The following is a 15196-nucleotide window of genomic DNA, read 5'->3' as shown; positions in this document are numbered from 1 at the left end:
TATGGATCTTAAGGGGAACCCCCTACGCTGAAAAAACGGCGTGGGGGTTCCCCCAAAATCCATACCAGACCCTTATCCGAGCAAGCAGCCAGGCCAGTCAGGAAAGGGGGTGGAGATGAGCGAGCGCCCCCCCTCCTGAACCATACCAGACCGCATGCCCTCAACATGGTGCTTTGGGGCAGGGGGCCCCGTTTAATAAGGGGCCCCCAGATCCTGGCCCCCCACCTTATGTGAATGAGTATGGGGTACATCGTACCCCTACCCATTCACCTGGGGGAAAAAAGTGTCAATAAAAAAAACACACTAGACCGGTTTTTAAAGTAATTTATTAGGCAGCTCCGGGGGTCTCTTCCAACTTGGGGGTCTCTTCTGACTTCTGCGCTCTCCCTGGCCTCTTCTCCTGCTCTCTGGCCTCTTCTCCCAGTCTCCGGTTCTTCTCCCGCTCTCCGGTATCTTCTGCTGGGCTCCTCCGCTATCTTCTGCTCTTTTGCCCGCTCTTTTGCTAGCGTTGGCCCGGTCTTCTCCGTCGTCTTCTTCCCTCCGGTCTTCTTCCGATGTTGACACGACACTCTCACCCGCTGTAATGCCTTGTGCATGGTGCGCAACAACTTATATAGGCATGGGGCGTGGTCACCGGGTGATGTAATTCGGTGACCCCGCTCCTTATGACGTCACCGCCCCATCATGCCCTCGGGCGGTGACGTCATAAGATAGTGGAGCAGCCCGGAAGAAGATACCGGAGAGCAGGAGAAGAGGCTGGAGAGCGGGAGAATAGGTCGGAGAGAGCGGAGAAGTAGGAAGAGACCTCCCCGACGGAAGAGACCCCTGGAGCTGCCTAATAAATTACTTTATAAACCTGTTTAGTGTGTTTTTTTTAATTGACACTTTTCCCCCCCAGGTGAATGGGTATGGGCACAATGTACCCCATACTCATTCACATAGGGTGAGGGGCCAGGATCTGGGGCCCCCTTATTAAAGGAGGCTTCCGGATTCCGATAAGCCCCGTGCCCGCATACCCCGACAACCAATGGCCAGGGTTGTCGGGAAGAGGCCCTTCCCCCTCAAGCTCATCAGAGCACAAGTTGCATGCCAAAGTCGGATCAGGCAAGACGGCGATCCGACTTTGATCCAACTTCAATTATATTCAATGGGCTGAAGTAGGATCAAAGTCGGACCAAAGTAGTGCAGGGAGCATTTTCAAAATCGGACCGACTTGTGTCAGACCAGTTAAGACGGCTCCCATAGGGAAACATTGATTTTCACATGTTATGCGACATGAGCTCCCAATGTCGGAGCGTTTGTCACACCAGTGTGATCCCGGCCTTAAGCTTTAACAATACAACCTAGTAGCTGATCGGTTACTATGCACAGCTGCACCAGATTCTGTGTGCACCAGTTTTAGTAAATTTCCCCCTGTTTATTTTAATTAAGTATTTTGTGTCTTACTTGAAAATAGAAACCAATATCAAATGCCAGCTGTCATTTTTCTATAAGCTCCATTAACACATGAGCCTCTGGCCTGTAACAGTGCCACCACCAAAGCACACAGTGCATTTTCTTTTCATCCCGATAAATATTTAGTGAAATAGTAAATAATCATATACATATTATAATAATTTTATAATACTTAGTTTTTAGTTTTATGTATTTTTCTGCTGTACCTGTATTTTTTTAAAGCTGAAATGGTTTTTAACAATTATTTGACAATTAATTTTGGCTTAATAGTATAAATTGCTCAATATTGTAATCTGTTGTTTATTTTATCATTCGTACAAGGTACATGACTACATTTCTTTACCAGAAGTGGCATGAATCTGAAATATTGAGAACATGGTATTCTGTGGGAGGATTTTATCGTAAAATGTTACATTACAAGGTACCCTGGACATTAATGTTCTTGTCTTCCCACTTGTTTGTCTCTGTCCTTCCACACAGCACATCTTAGTGTTTTCATCATGGGGTCTAAGAACATCAGGTTATCTCACAGAACCTTGGATAAATTTGCTCAATGACTTGAGCAATACTGACCTGGACAGAGACATCAGGCCAGTGCAAAGGTCTTATTAGCTCTGTAAACAAAACACGGTCTAATGATTGACCCTATGCTGGTAGCCAGGCTTAAAAAGCACATCTAGTGACTTTAGCCTCACTATAGTTTTCACGCAGCCAAAGAAAAAAAGATGCTGAGAGCAACACTTGTGACCTTGTTGCTCTGCTTCGCAAGCACCGCATGGGTATGAAACATTCCATTATCTGCAATCTACAATTCTTTTTCCTGCCTGTGTTTTTTTAAATGTCTTTACTGTATGTTTTCCTTAGTTTAAAAACTTATATTGATGCATAAGGTAATATAGGTATGTACTTTTATTGGTAGTTACAATTATATTATATTTACATTATATATTAGTTAAAGTGTTCTCTCTCCCCTCCCCTTGTCTATACTGCATACTATGTATAAAAAAGATCTGTGTACTTGCCAACTACCAACAGAAAATGGCATGAGGATGCCATTTTTAATCCGGTCTGGTCTGGTCACATGATCCTGCAGCTCCGGCTCCTCTGTGTCAGTAAGTGGCTGCTACAGGGGAGAGGAGGGAGCAAACAACAGCTGGGCCTATGGGTGATGTCACGGCTCCTAGAATTCACTGCCATTGTCAAGGGCTCCCTTTCACAGGGGAGCCAGAGATGCAGGATTACATGTGCGGACTGAACCAGACCAGGCTAAAAAAAGGTAAGTATACAGATATTTTTTATATAGGGTATGTAGGATAGGTAGGAGGGAGGAAAGGGAATGTTTTAAGATTAGTAAGTGTTATGCCGCGTACACACAGTCGGACTTTTCGTCTACAAAAGTCCAACGGACGCTGACGGACTAAAGCTGGCTGGTAATCCGATCGTGTGTGGGCTTCTCCGGACTTTCAACGGACTTTTTTAGCCTCAAATCCGACGGACTTTAGATTTGAAACATGCTTCAAATCTTTACGTCGTAAGTACGACGGACCCCGAAATCCGCTCGTCTGTGTGCTAGTCCGACGGACAAAAACCCATGCTAGGGCAGCTATTGGCTACTGGCTATGAACTTCCTTATTTTAGTCCGGTGTACGTCATCACGTACGAATCCGTCGGACTTTTGTGTGGTCGTGTGTAGGCAAGTCCGTTCGTAAGAAAGTCTGCCGCAAGTCCGCCGAAGGTACGTCGGAAGTATGTCGGACAGGCTGTCGGACTTTTGTAGACGAAAAGTCCGACCGTGTGTACGCGGCATAAGACTTTACTACCATTTTAGATCATTTTATTGTCTAGCTATCTATGTATTTATCTGTATGTTAATATGTATACAACAGAACAACATTTTTAAATTCCAGCCCTTTTGCTCCTCATTTAGATAAAATATGCACGGGCAATTGTATTCCTATAGTGACTGCAGGGTGTTGGGCCATTATTAAAACAGAAAAAAAATGTTTTTAAGGTGATGTTTGCTTTATTTTATTTTAGGCATAATATTTATAAAAACATTGGTGTTGATTTACTAAAGGCAAATATACTGTTCACTTTGCAAGGGAAGATGCACATTGCAAAGGAATTTTCCCTATAGCTTAATGAATAAAGTGAAGCTCTGGTGACTTCTTATCCTGCAATCATGTGCAAGCAAAAATGTATTTTTTTAAATATTTTCCTTGCACATGGTATTCTTTGTAAAGTGCTATTTTTACCACATTCACTAAGCTCCTGGGGAACGTCCCTTGCAAAATGCACCTTACCTTGCAATGCAAACAGCCTGTTTACTTTTAGTAAATCAACTTCATTGAATCTGCAAGACACATTTTATGGCTTTGTGTGGTTCCTAGATTTAGTATTGTACCATGATTCCTTAAAAAATAAGGGGGGGGGATGTATTTTGTCATAATAATAACTACTTAAAATGGTTGTAAACTTTTCTATGCAGACTTCAATATCTCATAGTAGGTCCAAACCATAGCAAGGCTTTTTCCAGGTTTGTATCCATAGATGACAGTTCTGGCCTGGGGTATGCTTGTGGCACTGTGCACAGGCAAGGTCTGTCTACATAAGGGGAGTAGAGAAGAGACTGAAGAGGCGACCTGTTGAATACCTCAATTTTTCACTCTTCATAGAAAACTTCATGGGAATGAATGTCACTGACTTGGATACACACGTTACAATCTTCTTTAGATTAACCACTTGTGTAGTGTGGGGGGCTTTCTAAAAAAATCCATTTAGTTTATATTCAGTCAGATAATTTCAATCAATACATATGTTAGTAAATCTAAATAGGTTGTACATTCAGATTGGAAAGTGTGAGGCCAGCCAAAGGTGGAAATTATGTGTACAAATTTGGTCACTCATAAAGATAGCCAAATCTGTTGAATGCCTATACTGTGGGTTAGGCAACAAAAATAGACATGTCAAATTACCCAGCACCTATATGACTACATCGTCCGTTCCGATCATTTCATATCAGCAGATATCAGTCATCCCCAAAAGTCAGGGTCAGTCCATACACAGGCCAACTACCAACAGAAATGTCCATAAGGATACTTGTTGGATGGATTAGTAAGGGTGCTTGTTTGATAATTGGGTGACCTTTACTAGATTTAAGACTTAAAGTAGAACTAAAATAAAGGGGGAAATTTGGGACTTTGAATGAAGCACATATTTAGTGTGCCTCCATCCTGGATTCAAGTACATAAAGAAGGAATTTGGGACTTTAAATGAAACTAATGACATTGGGGAGGTAGGTTGATAGAAAAACATATTTAATAACATGCAAAGGTATAAAAATACATATCAATGGTACAAAACAAGTAAAAAGTATTGATCATGTGTGTAAACACATACATTTGCATGTGTACTAAACATCAAGGATACATGAGTATATGTCAACTTGGCAACACATGGTAATGTAGAAAAATTGGTAAATAGACTCTGTGAAATTCATATATATACAAACATCATATAGGCGGCACATTGCAAAAGAAGTTAGTAATATAGAATAGTATAAACATGATTGATGTAGATTGTGAACTGAAGTAGTTACTAATGCAGGCGTGTATCTGCATCCTAAATTGCCCAAACTAAAGGCAAAATGCTTTTTCATTCTGGATAGATTAAGGAAGGGTTATAACCCCTGTCAATTTTTCTGACCATCTGTGTCCTATTGTGGAGACTTCCCTTCACTTCTTGTCCATTAGCCAAAGTGCAGGAATCCCTGTTTTCATCAGGACTCATGTCCCCGTTGGAAGATTTCCCCTTTATTCCTATTCTGGAACAACTCAATATTTGTGTATTTCCTTCACTTTTGGTGATAAAGGTAAATATGACAAATAGAGAGGGTGAATCTCTCTAACGAGGGCACAGATAGCAATAAAAACTGACAGGGGTTCTAATCACTCTCCACTCTATTCAAAACTAAAAAAAAAAAGCTTTGTTTATTTCAATGAAAAAATGGGGGTGGATTGGAGAACCAGAAGGCCTGCTTGCAATCCTAAATTGCACCTATATCTGTCTTCATTGCCCTCTGTTTAACAGTATATGCCTATCCAAAACTAGTTTTGAATAGAGTAGGGAAGGATAAACACACCTGCCGATTTTGGATATCCTATTTGGGGATTCACCCTCTCTGATTGTACTGGGTAATCTTGGCACTAAGATAAAAGGTGATGGTATTCCCAGATTTTTACATTTGGCATCCGAACAAGAGGTGAGGGTAAATCTTCCCATTGCTACACCTGTTCTGGTTACAGCTTTCTTAGAGTAGAATTTTGCCTACTTGGAATACATTTCTTCTCACTCGACAGGAATTGAAGAGAAACCTCTATAATAAACACAGTGTGTAAAATGTAAACTTCTAGGTGTTTTAAGTCTTCCTTTCTCTATCCAAAACTGAAAATGTTTTTGTAATACATACTATGCTATGTATATAGTACATTATAAAATGGTCCAATTACTATTGGGTTTGTGTAAGAATTGGAATTATGACTGTGCAGTCCTAATCTTGTAAAAAGTCTTAAATCATGTAAATAATTGATATTTGTGTCTTTGTTCCGCTTTTTTTATTTAGTCTGGATATGTTTTTAATGGCAACACAACATAACTTCATATGTTAGCACACAAAAAAAAAAAACACAATAATAAACATGGTCATTTACTTTTTAGCCACTTAGTACTTTATCACATTACTACTAAATTGATGCCCACTATATTTATCAGAGTTATCTTAGATAAGCTTGGTCTTATCTGGTCATCTTTAGATTCTCCAAAACGTATAAAATATAGCATATCTACGAGAAAAAAAGTGTTTGTTTAGTATTTTGGTTAGAGTAGTGTAGAGTTAAAACTGATTGCTATCTGCTTCTCATTGGAGATATTTCCCTTCACTTCTTGCCTTGTATACTCAACAGGAAATAAGAGGATATCTTTAAATTATGAGGAAAATCCCCTCTTAGATAGTTGCCATGGAAACATGTGTCCCCTTTGTGTCCCCCTGAAAGATTTCCCCTCTATTCCTGTTCTGTGGCAACTCAAAATTTGGCATTTACCTTCACTTTCACTTTCATTCACAGTTTCATCGATAATCAGGACTAACAGAGAAAGTGAATCTCCCTAATGGGGACACAGACAGCAATAAAACCTTGACAGGGGTTCTAACCACTCACCACTCTATCCAATAGGTTTTGCCTTCAACGTTATACTTTAAAACAAATAAATAAACAAAATATACATTCTTATTAATAGATAACACATTCTTATGTCTCATAAAATAGGTGCTTAAAGTGATACTAAAGTGTCATGTTTTTTCTTTAAAAAAAATAAACATGCTATACTTACCTGCCCTGTGAAATGGTTTTGCACAGAGCAGCCTGGATCCTCCTCTTTATTGGTCCCTCTTTAGTGCTCCTGGCCCCTCCCTCCTGTCCAGTGCCCCCACTGCAAGCAGCTTGCTATGGGGGCACTCAAGTCGAGCAGCAGCTCCCTGCATGCATTCAGACAAGGAGCCGCGGTGCGACCCCACACCCTATATCTCCTGATTGGCTAACTGACTTTCATTAACAGCAAGGGGGGCCAATGTCACCGCTGCTGTGTCTCAGCCAGTCAGGAAGAAGAGTTCCGGACGGCCGAGGTGCTTGTGCTTGTGCTGTGTAATCTGCCCCTCTCTAAACTGTAAAAAAAAAACTCCCTGAACCTGGCACTTCCTTTATGCCCTCTCTGTACAGACCAGGAAAATCAGGGCTGCTCTGCCCTGACCCCGTGGTCTGATTGCGCCCCTCCCCCCCCGCCACTATTCTTAAAAAAAAGACTTAAAATTGTCACTGCCAGCCCCTCTATTAGAGGCTGGCATAGCACACTATGTAAGTGGTTTTAAAAAACAAGTGTTCTAAATATCGATTTTGAGCTGTCTTCAGGTCGGCCACGTGATGCGCAGCCGCTTTACAGAGCTTCTGTGGGAGGAGACAAGCGGCCACATGATCTCAGCGGCTGACGTCAAAGGGAGATCACGGCTCCTCCCACAGAAGACATCCATCAGAGCTGGAAAGCAGCCACGAGTCATGTGACCGGTCTGAAGACAGCTCAGAATCAATATTTAGAACACTCGTTTTTTTAAAACCACTTACATAGTGTGCTATGCCAGCCTCTAATCGAGGGGCTGGCATAGTCTTATAAATATGGGTTCACAAACACTTCATGATAAAAAAAAACCTTCTGTATTTACAACTACTTTAAAGAAACCCTGACTTTATACTACAGTTTTCAGGGCAAGCTGTACTTGTAAAAGAAGAGATGGCATACTATCCTCCCCTGCTTTCCTGTACCACTGAAGTCTGATCAGGTTATCTATCTCTTTGGTTCCCCACATCTCTCATTGGATCCTTCTGCTGATCCGATAACACTGCAGGAGACAGTGGTGACATGAAGGTCAACAGAAGGAACCAGTGAGAGCTTCAGGGGAACCAAGGAGATAGACACTCCTGAAAGTATTGGTTTCCCAGCAGACTTTGGGGGACAGATATTCAGAAACAGAACAGCTTTCAACATTGGAAGCAGCAGCAGAGGTGTTTATTTTTTCTCTTATTTTACAGGTACAACCTGCCTTGAAAACTTAAGTATAGGAGGAAACAGAGTTTCTTTGAAGGAAACTTGTGTTGAGAAAAAAATGTAGGCTGACCTGACCTCCAAAAAGCACGCAGCAGCACGCAGCTTAGAGGGAAGTTAGAGGGAAGTCAAATTTATTTTCAGTCAGTGACTCAAAGTGGTTGGTTTACTAAAACTGAAGAGTGCAAAATCTGGTGCACCTCTCCATAGAAACAAATCAGGTTCCATTTTTTTTCTTAGTTAAAGCTTAATTGAACAAGCTGAAGTTAGAAGCTCTCTCCAGTTTTGGTAAATCAACCCCATAGTGTTGATGCCTTTGGATAAATCAGCCAGTACTCTTTAAATATAAATACAGCTAATAAGACTGCCATGGTTATGCAGGGTTTTAAGATTACTTCAAATATGTTTAATGATCTTTATATTCATTCAATAAATAGACAGCGGTGGATTTTGAAGATACCGATGCTACTGGTCGTGGCCCCAGAATTTTGGAACAGAAAGCTGCTGCTGGCTGCAAGCAAGAGAAAAACTGGCCAGTGTGTTCAGATGAGGATTGGGTAAGTAAGCAATGTTTTATAGGCATAGCAGTTACTATATTCCTACATACAATACATATTGCACCTTACTTCAGAATTATTCATGGGGAATTTTTATTTAACTACTAATTGCACAATTACTTTGGTGCCTGTGTTAGGTGTTTTTAGATTTAACAGATTTTTTTTTCATTTTGATAAAAGTATATGTAAACATAAGTAGGTAAAAAAAAGAAAGAATGAGTGAGAAATGGCGCCAAAATAAATATGTATGTATATATATATATATATATATATATATATATATATATATATATATATATGATGCTAATAAAGCAAAAGCTAATAAAGCAAAAAAATTGGAAAAATTGGGCGCAAAACCATATAGGCATATGAATATCAACCAGACCCACATAGGTGTGACATAATTAATCGAGCCTTTCCAATATCGATATGATATACCGGTATATCAGCACATATATCATAAATTATATATACCAGTCCAATATGAAAGAATGTGAAAAAAAAAATGTGCTGATCGATATTGGAGAGGCTCGATTATGTCACACCTATGTGGGTCTGGTTGATATTCACATGCCTATATGGTTTTGCGCCCAATTTTTCACATTTTTTTAAACATAAGTAGGTAACTGGCAAATTATATACAGCACATTCAGGTTTCTTGAAAAAAAAACAATCCCTTCTCCTCATGGCTCTGTTAATGCTAGGTGTTCAAACCATGTGTATACTCTGTATCAGATAGTGTCAGAGCTTACACAGGTATAATGATTTCCTGACAGTGTCCATGTACAAGTACAGGTACAAGTATCCTGGGAAGAAGAGTTGTAGATCACTTGCTCCACATATCCAGAGCCACAGGGTTTTCTCTGAGGACTCCAAGGATGCAAGGGTCATGAGTAGCAGTTCGTGGGTGGGGAGAACCTGTCAGTGTACCCTAAGTCAGCCTTAGAACCAATAAAATAGCAATGCCCATGGTGGGGACATGATTAATTTTTATGAGACAAGGCCAACAGCCCTCCAAGAATCTAGTGAAGAATAAGAGGCAGGAGACCAATAACTAATTAGCTGTAACCAAGAAAATATTCCAGCGCATCCTTTTTTTATTGGGTGCTCTTTTTTAACTTTGAGATTTGTGTTCTTTTTATTATTGAAAAGAGTAGTACTGAGATACAAACAGTATATTACAATAGTACAAATACAGTGAGCTATGAGTTGTAACGAACTTTCTTTGTTTCGGGGTTCAGAATTTGCATGTGAATGTCCGCAGTATGCGCACATCCATCCTGTATTAAAATGTCAGTTTTGCTAGCCACAAACTGCCCTTTTGATGGATCAAAATTCAGCCATACAGCAGTGACCGACTGAATTTCAATCCATCTATGACCAGTCTTGCTTGACAAAAGTTGATATAACAATCGATTTCTGTCATACAGGACTGTTGGAAGACTTTTGTCAACCAGTGGCTTGCAGCCAATGGGCTGCATCCATTGATTATCATATTCTGACAGCAGAGGAGTCCCACCGTCAGAATACAATTTCACAGCAGGAAGGATTCCTCTATCCACTTTGTATGTGTGGATGGGGGAATATATCCACATTAAATGTCTATTAGGCATCAAACAGGCAGTTTAACTGTATTATTGGATATTCTATAACAATAATATTTCATACATTACCTGTAGGGCCCCAAATGTCCTTCTGGATGCAGGATTCAAGGCCTAACTACACAAGCTGACAAAGAATTTAGCAAGAGAATTGATACCATTAAACAGAAACTAAAGGATGGAGAAAGCAACTATAAAACCATTGACATCAGAACCAAGACAACATATGAGCTTGTCAAAGGAAATCTGGTGGCAGCACAACGTACGTATTAATCTCGCAATTTTAGCAGCATTCAGCTTATTGTATGTATTATAGTATACTGTTCCAGGCCATGTTTTGTCAATGTAGTTTTTAACACAAAATATGCATTTTTTATGAGTATGTTTTATTTACAGCTTTAATGAACTATAAAAAAATCAGTGGGAACACAGATTTCAATACATTATTTTTATAATCTCAGGTGCAGTTGCCATTAGCATTGATTAGGGAATGTTTTGTAAAGTTTCTATCTTCACCTCTGCAACATCTCTAAAATCCGCTCCTTTTTAACTAATGAAACCACCAAGCTACTCATTCACGCACTTGTTATCTCTCGTCTTGACTATTGCAACTCCCTTCTCATAGGCCTACATCTTCATAGGCTATCCCCTCTTCAGTCTGCCAGACTCATCTACCTTACTAACTACTCAGTGTCTGCTACTCCTCTCCGCCAATCCCTACACTGGCTTCCGATTGCTCAGCGAAATAAATTCAAAATACTAACTATAACTTACAAAGCCATTCACAATTCTGCCCTGAGCTACATCACCAATCTTGTCTCCAAATATCACCCAAACCGTCCCCTTTGCTCCTCTCAAGACCTCCTGCTCTCAAGACAAAATTAAAATATTTGCCAGCACACCATCGAACGGCATAGATAGCGTCCAAACGTGTAATTTATTGCATGATCACAACACAAGGAGAGTGCAATGTTTCGGAGTCACGCAGGACCCCTTCGTCAGGCATGTGATGTCATTTGGACGCTATCTACGCCGCTCCATGGTGTGCTGGCAAATATTTTCATTTTGACTTGAACCAGTATCCAGCTGGTTGTTGCTGCAGCACCCATATTTCATGAGCTCATCCAGGAAAGTGTGCGATGGGAATATGAACTATCTATCTATCTATCTATCTTTCTATCTTTCCTTTCAGTTGATCACAATATCAGTTTTTTTGTGTTTATTTTCTTTTAATTTTTTTTTACATTTATTTAAAAAAAATAAAAAAATAAAAAAATCCTGTCTACAAGAACAAGCTTTAAATACACAAATAACAGTGATGTTTTATTCTAGCTGATATACAGCATGCCTAATGTGAAACTATTCTAAATATAAGAGTATTGATTTGAGCAGACAGAAAACAAAGATAGTCAGATCGACAATGACCAGGCATTAACAGATTTTTTTAAAAATGTGATCTGTGACAAAAAGGAAACAGCTTCCACATGCTTTATTTTAAGCCGGCATGCTTTTACTCACAGGTCGTGTACTATTTGAAAAAAGTGAAGCTGAGCATTTTCAGCTTCCATTCCCTGGAACAGCGTGAGAGTAAGGCTGGGTTCACACTTGCGCGATCACAGACATTGCATGTGATTCGCACGGCATTGCTATGCAGATCACATGCGATGTCTGTGCGATGCAAATTCAGCCATACAAACTGTATGGCTGAAATCGCATCACATTTACACCAAAATGGTGCAGGACCCTTTTTTTGGTCCTCACTGGAATCGGTGTTTGCACCTATGCGATCAGATTTCTGCTCCATTTGACAGTGCGCACTGCGATCTGTGAACTGATCTGGGGGTGTCAATAACTTTACATTGACACCCCCAGCGGTTCACAGATGTTAGTGTGAACCAGTGTGCGATTCAGGTGCGATGCGACAACCGGCACTGAATCGCAGGGTTTCCTGCATCGCACCAGTGTGCTTGTTATTTTAGCATAGCAAGGGGGCATAGCTAAAAGCATGGTTAAGGTAGCAACTGCCACCAGGACCAAAGGCCTGGGTGGGCCAGAGTCTCAAACTGATTTCTTTCCTAGTACACTACTTGAAGCATCATCTTTGTATATATTTTTGCTATGTTTATATTGTCTGAAACAGTGAGTTTTTTTTTAGTTTGACATTAAATGTAATACCAACTTATCTATGCCCGTCACTAAAGGCCTGATTTAAAAAAGTCCTTTTTGTATGTTCTGTTGAGGATTCTGACAAATTACAGTAACAATACATTTTCTGTTTGACATCTTTAGAGACTGATGGTGCATATAACCAGGTGACTGAAAACCTCAGGAGAAAGATTGAGTTCTTGAAAACTAAAGTTACCACTCAGATTGACAGAATCAAATTGCTGCAAAAAAACATAAGAAACCAGGTGGTGGAAATGAAGCGCCTTGAGGTAAGGGAGCAGCTGTGTATTGAAGACCCATAAACTGTTTTATTTAATCTGCATCATTTAAGACACGTGGCACTCTCTAATCGATTGCTCTTTTCCAGGTTGATATTGACATTAAACTCCGTTCTTGTAAAGGATCCTGTGCAAAGGGCGTTGAATATAATGTGGATTATGACAGCTATGAAAATATCCAGAAACAGCTCTTACAAGCCGAATCTACTGATCTGAGACCAAATGTCAATCCTATACCTATGCTGAAGATGAGACCAATTAAAGATGAAGCTGTGACTGATTCACGTTACAAGACACTTGCCCAGCAGAAAGAAGAATATCCCATATTCTCTGATATTAGACAATATTCATTTGTACTAGAAGGGAAAAGTAAAGAGGTAAGTGGACAACCAGTGTCCACTTCGACTGTCTATGGCAGCACAAAAGGGGAACCCACCCAAACATTTGTTATTTATGGGGATAAAGGTACACAACCAGTGAAAGTATCTGGGGGAGATAAGACATCTGTCACAACTGACAGTCGAGTCATTACATGCACAAAAACCATTACTAAGAAAATAGTTCATGGGCCAGATGGACCTAAGGAAGAAGTTTTTGAAACAACAAGTGGACAAGAGTGTGAGAAATTAGAAGAGCTAAAGAAAGAAGGAAAGGGCGAGTTTGACTCCGATGGCACATACACTGTGAAAGTAACTGGAAGTGGCAGTGCAGGAGGTGCCTACATTCCAAGTTGGGAAGACTTTGTTAGTGGTAAACAGGTCAGTGGTAGCAGCTCTTCTACTGGAAGTTCAACCTCTAAAACTCAGAGTTCATCATCAAAAACTCAGACTTCATTCACCATCGGAGAAGATGAATTTGATGATTTTAGCCATACGGACCTTGGTCCTCCTAGTTTCCAGCCAGGTAAAACACAAAGCTCTTCTGGATCCACTACATATTCCAAGACTGTAGTAAGCAGCAGCAGTGGGACCACAAGGGATGGAACCGAGTGGGGTACTAAATACAAGAGTGGGCCAGTATTTGAAGATCTCGGTCCAATACAAGTTGACAACAGTGAAGAAGACAAGCCTGATTTTTCAGCCCGCAGTGTGAGACCAGGAGTGAGAAAAACATCATCTAACGCTGGAAGTGGTAAATAAAAGAAAAAGCTACAGTTCTGAGGTCTATGCTAATTAGGCCAAAAACACATAATTCAGCTTTCCAAAATATAAAACAATGCCAACAGGATAGTTGTAGGGGACACAAAAAAAAAAATTAGACTCAAATTATCTGTGAATCGGGCCCCAAACTCTAGGTTATATAAGGCAAAGCGCATAGTTCATTAAAAGTTACACTATCTTGCCCAGTATTATCACAGTGTAATTAAAAACTTAAAAAAATAATATAGTAGCTTTTACATTTTGTTTTTGCCAATTACATTGATACATACCAGTTACATTTACTTCCCAAAAAATTTTGTTAGTACACAAGTGCCTTGCAATGCTTTCAGATAAATATTGTCAAACAGAAAATAAGTTTAGGAGAACATAATTTCTTTAATTTTCCATCATCCTGGCAAACTTAGCAATGTGCAATAATAATCAAAATATGAATCCTAGCAAACAAGATAAAACTGCGTTTCTTTTTAGACTGTGCTGATATCCTCCAGAAACACAGTTCTGGTGGCAAAAGTGGCATTTTCAAAATCAAGCCAGAGGGATCCCAAACAGAGCTGTCAGTGTATTGTGACCAAGACACCCAGATAGGAGGATGGCTTTTGATTCAACAGAGAGAAGATGGATCTGTGAATTTTAACAGGACATGGCAAGACTACAAGCATGGATTTGGATCTGTGGATGCAAATGGGAAAGGAGAACTTTGGTTAGGAAATAAATACATACACATGCTGAGCCAGAATGAGACAATTCTCAGGGTTGAGCTAGAGGACTGGTCTGGCAAGCAGGCTTTTGCGGAATATATCTTTCGCTTAGGGTCAGAATCAGAGGGTTTTTCTCTTCATGCTAGTAGTTATGAAGGTTCGGCAGGGGATGCGCTCAAAGAAGGCTCTAAAGAAGACAGTGAAAACACCTCTCATGATAAAATGAAGTTTAGCACATATGATAGGGACAATGACAAATGGGAGGAGAATTGTGCAGAAATGTATGGAGGGGGGTGGTGGTACAATAACTGCCAAGCTGCCAATCTGAATGGGATTTACTATACTGGAGGTCAATATGATCCTAGGAATAATGTCCCCTATGAGATTGAGAATGGAGTTGTTTGGTTGTCTTTCAAGCCAGATGATTATTCTCTAAAAACTGTGAAAATGAAAATACGGCCTGTGGAAACTGCATAATAATTTTTTTGTATAGTACTGCACTCCCCAAAATGTTACTGTATTATGTGTTTTTTTAATATACTTGGCTTAATGTATAGACACTGTAACTGAGAAGAAAACTAAATGACTTACATTGACTTGCCGTTGTTGTGTTTTTGTTATTACACTATG

General features: G+C 40.0%; 1 protein-coding gene across 1 annotated transcript; it reads left to right on the top strand.

Moving 5' to 3' along the window:
• Window positions 1–2074: 2074 nt before the first annotated feature.
• LOC141112541 (fibrinogen alpha chain-like) lies at window positions 2075–15162 on the top strand. Its single transcript, XM_073605461.1, has 6 exons — window positions 2075–2234; window positions 8544–8663; window positions 10343–10526; window positions 12554–12699; window positions 12798–13839; window positions 14337–15162. The coding sequence occupies exons 1-6, from the start codon at window positions 2181–2183 to the stop codon at window positions 15041–15043; spliced, it is 2253 nt and encodes a 750-aa protein (XP_073461562.1). The 5' UTR covers window positions 2075–2180; the 3' UTR covers window positions 15044–15162.
• Window positions 15163–15196: the final 34 nt, after the last annotated feature.

The sequence above is a fragment of the Aquarana catesbeiana genome, linkage group LG01, assembly GCF_042186555.1.
Source record: "Aquarana catesbeiana isolate 2022-GZ linkage group LG01, ASM4218655v1, whole genome shotgun sequence".
NCBI lineage: Eukaryota > Metazoa > Chordata > Amphibia > Anura > Ranidae > Aquarana > Aquarana catesbeiana.
The sequence above is the reverse complement of the archived record's forward strand: the minus strand, read 5'-3'. Positions and strand labels throughout refer to the sequence as shown.

Excerpts from the sequence above, each read along its gene's own strand:
- LOC141112541 (XM_073605461.1), top strand. The coding sequence starts at position 2,181 with ATGCTGAGAGCAACACTTGTGACCTTGTTGCTCTGCTTCGCAAGCACC. Across the intron at positions 8,664-10,342 it reads TGTGTTCAGATGAGGATTGG|GGCCCCAAATGTCCTTCTGG; the intron begins GTAAGTAAGCAA and ends CATTACCTGTAG. Across the intron at positions 12,700-12,797 it reads TGGAAATGAAGCGCCTTGAG|GTTGATATTGACATTAAACT; the intron begins GTAAGGGAGCAG and ends GCTCTTTTCCAG.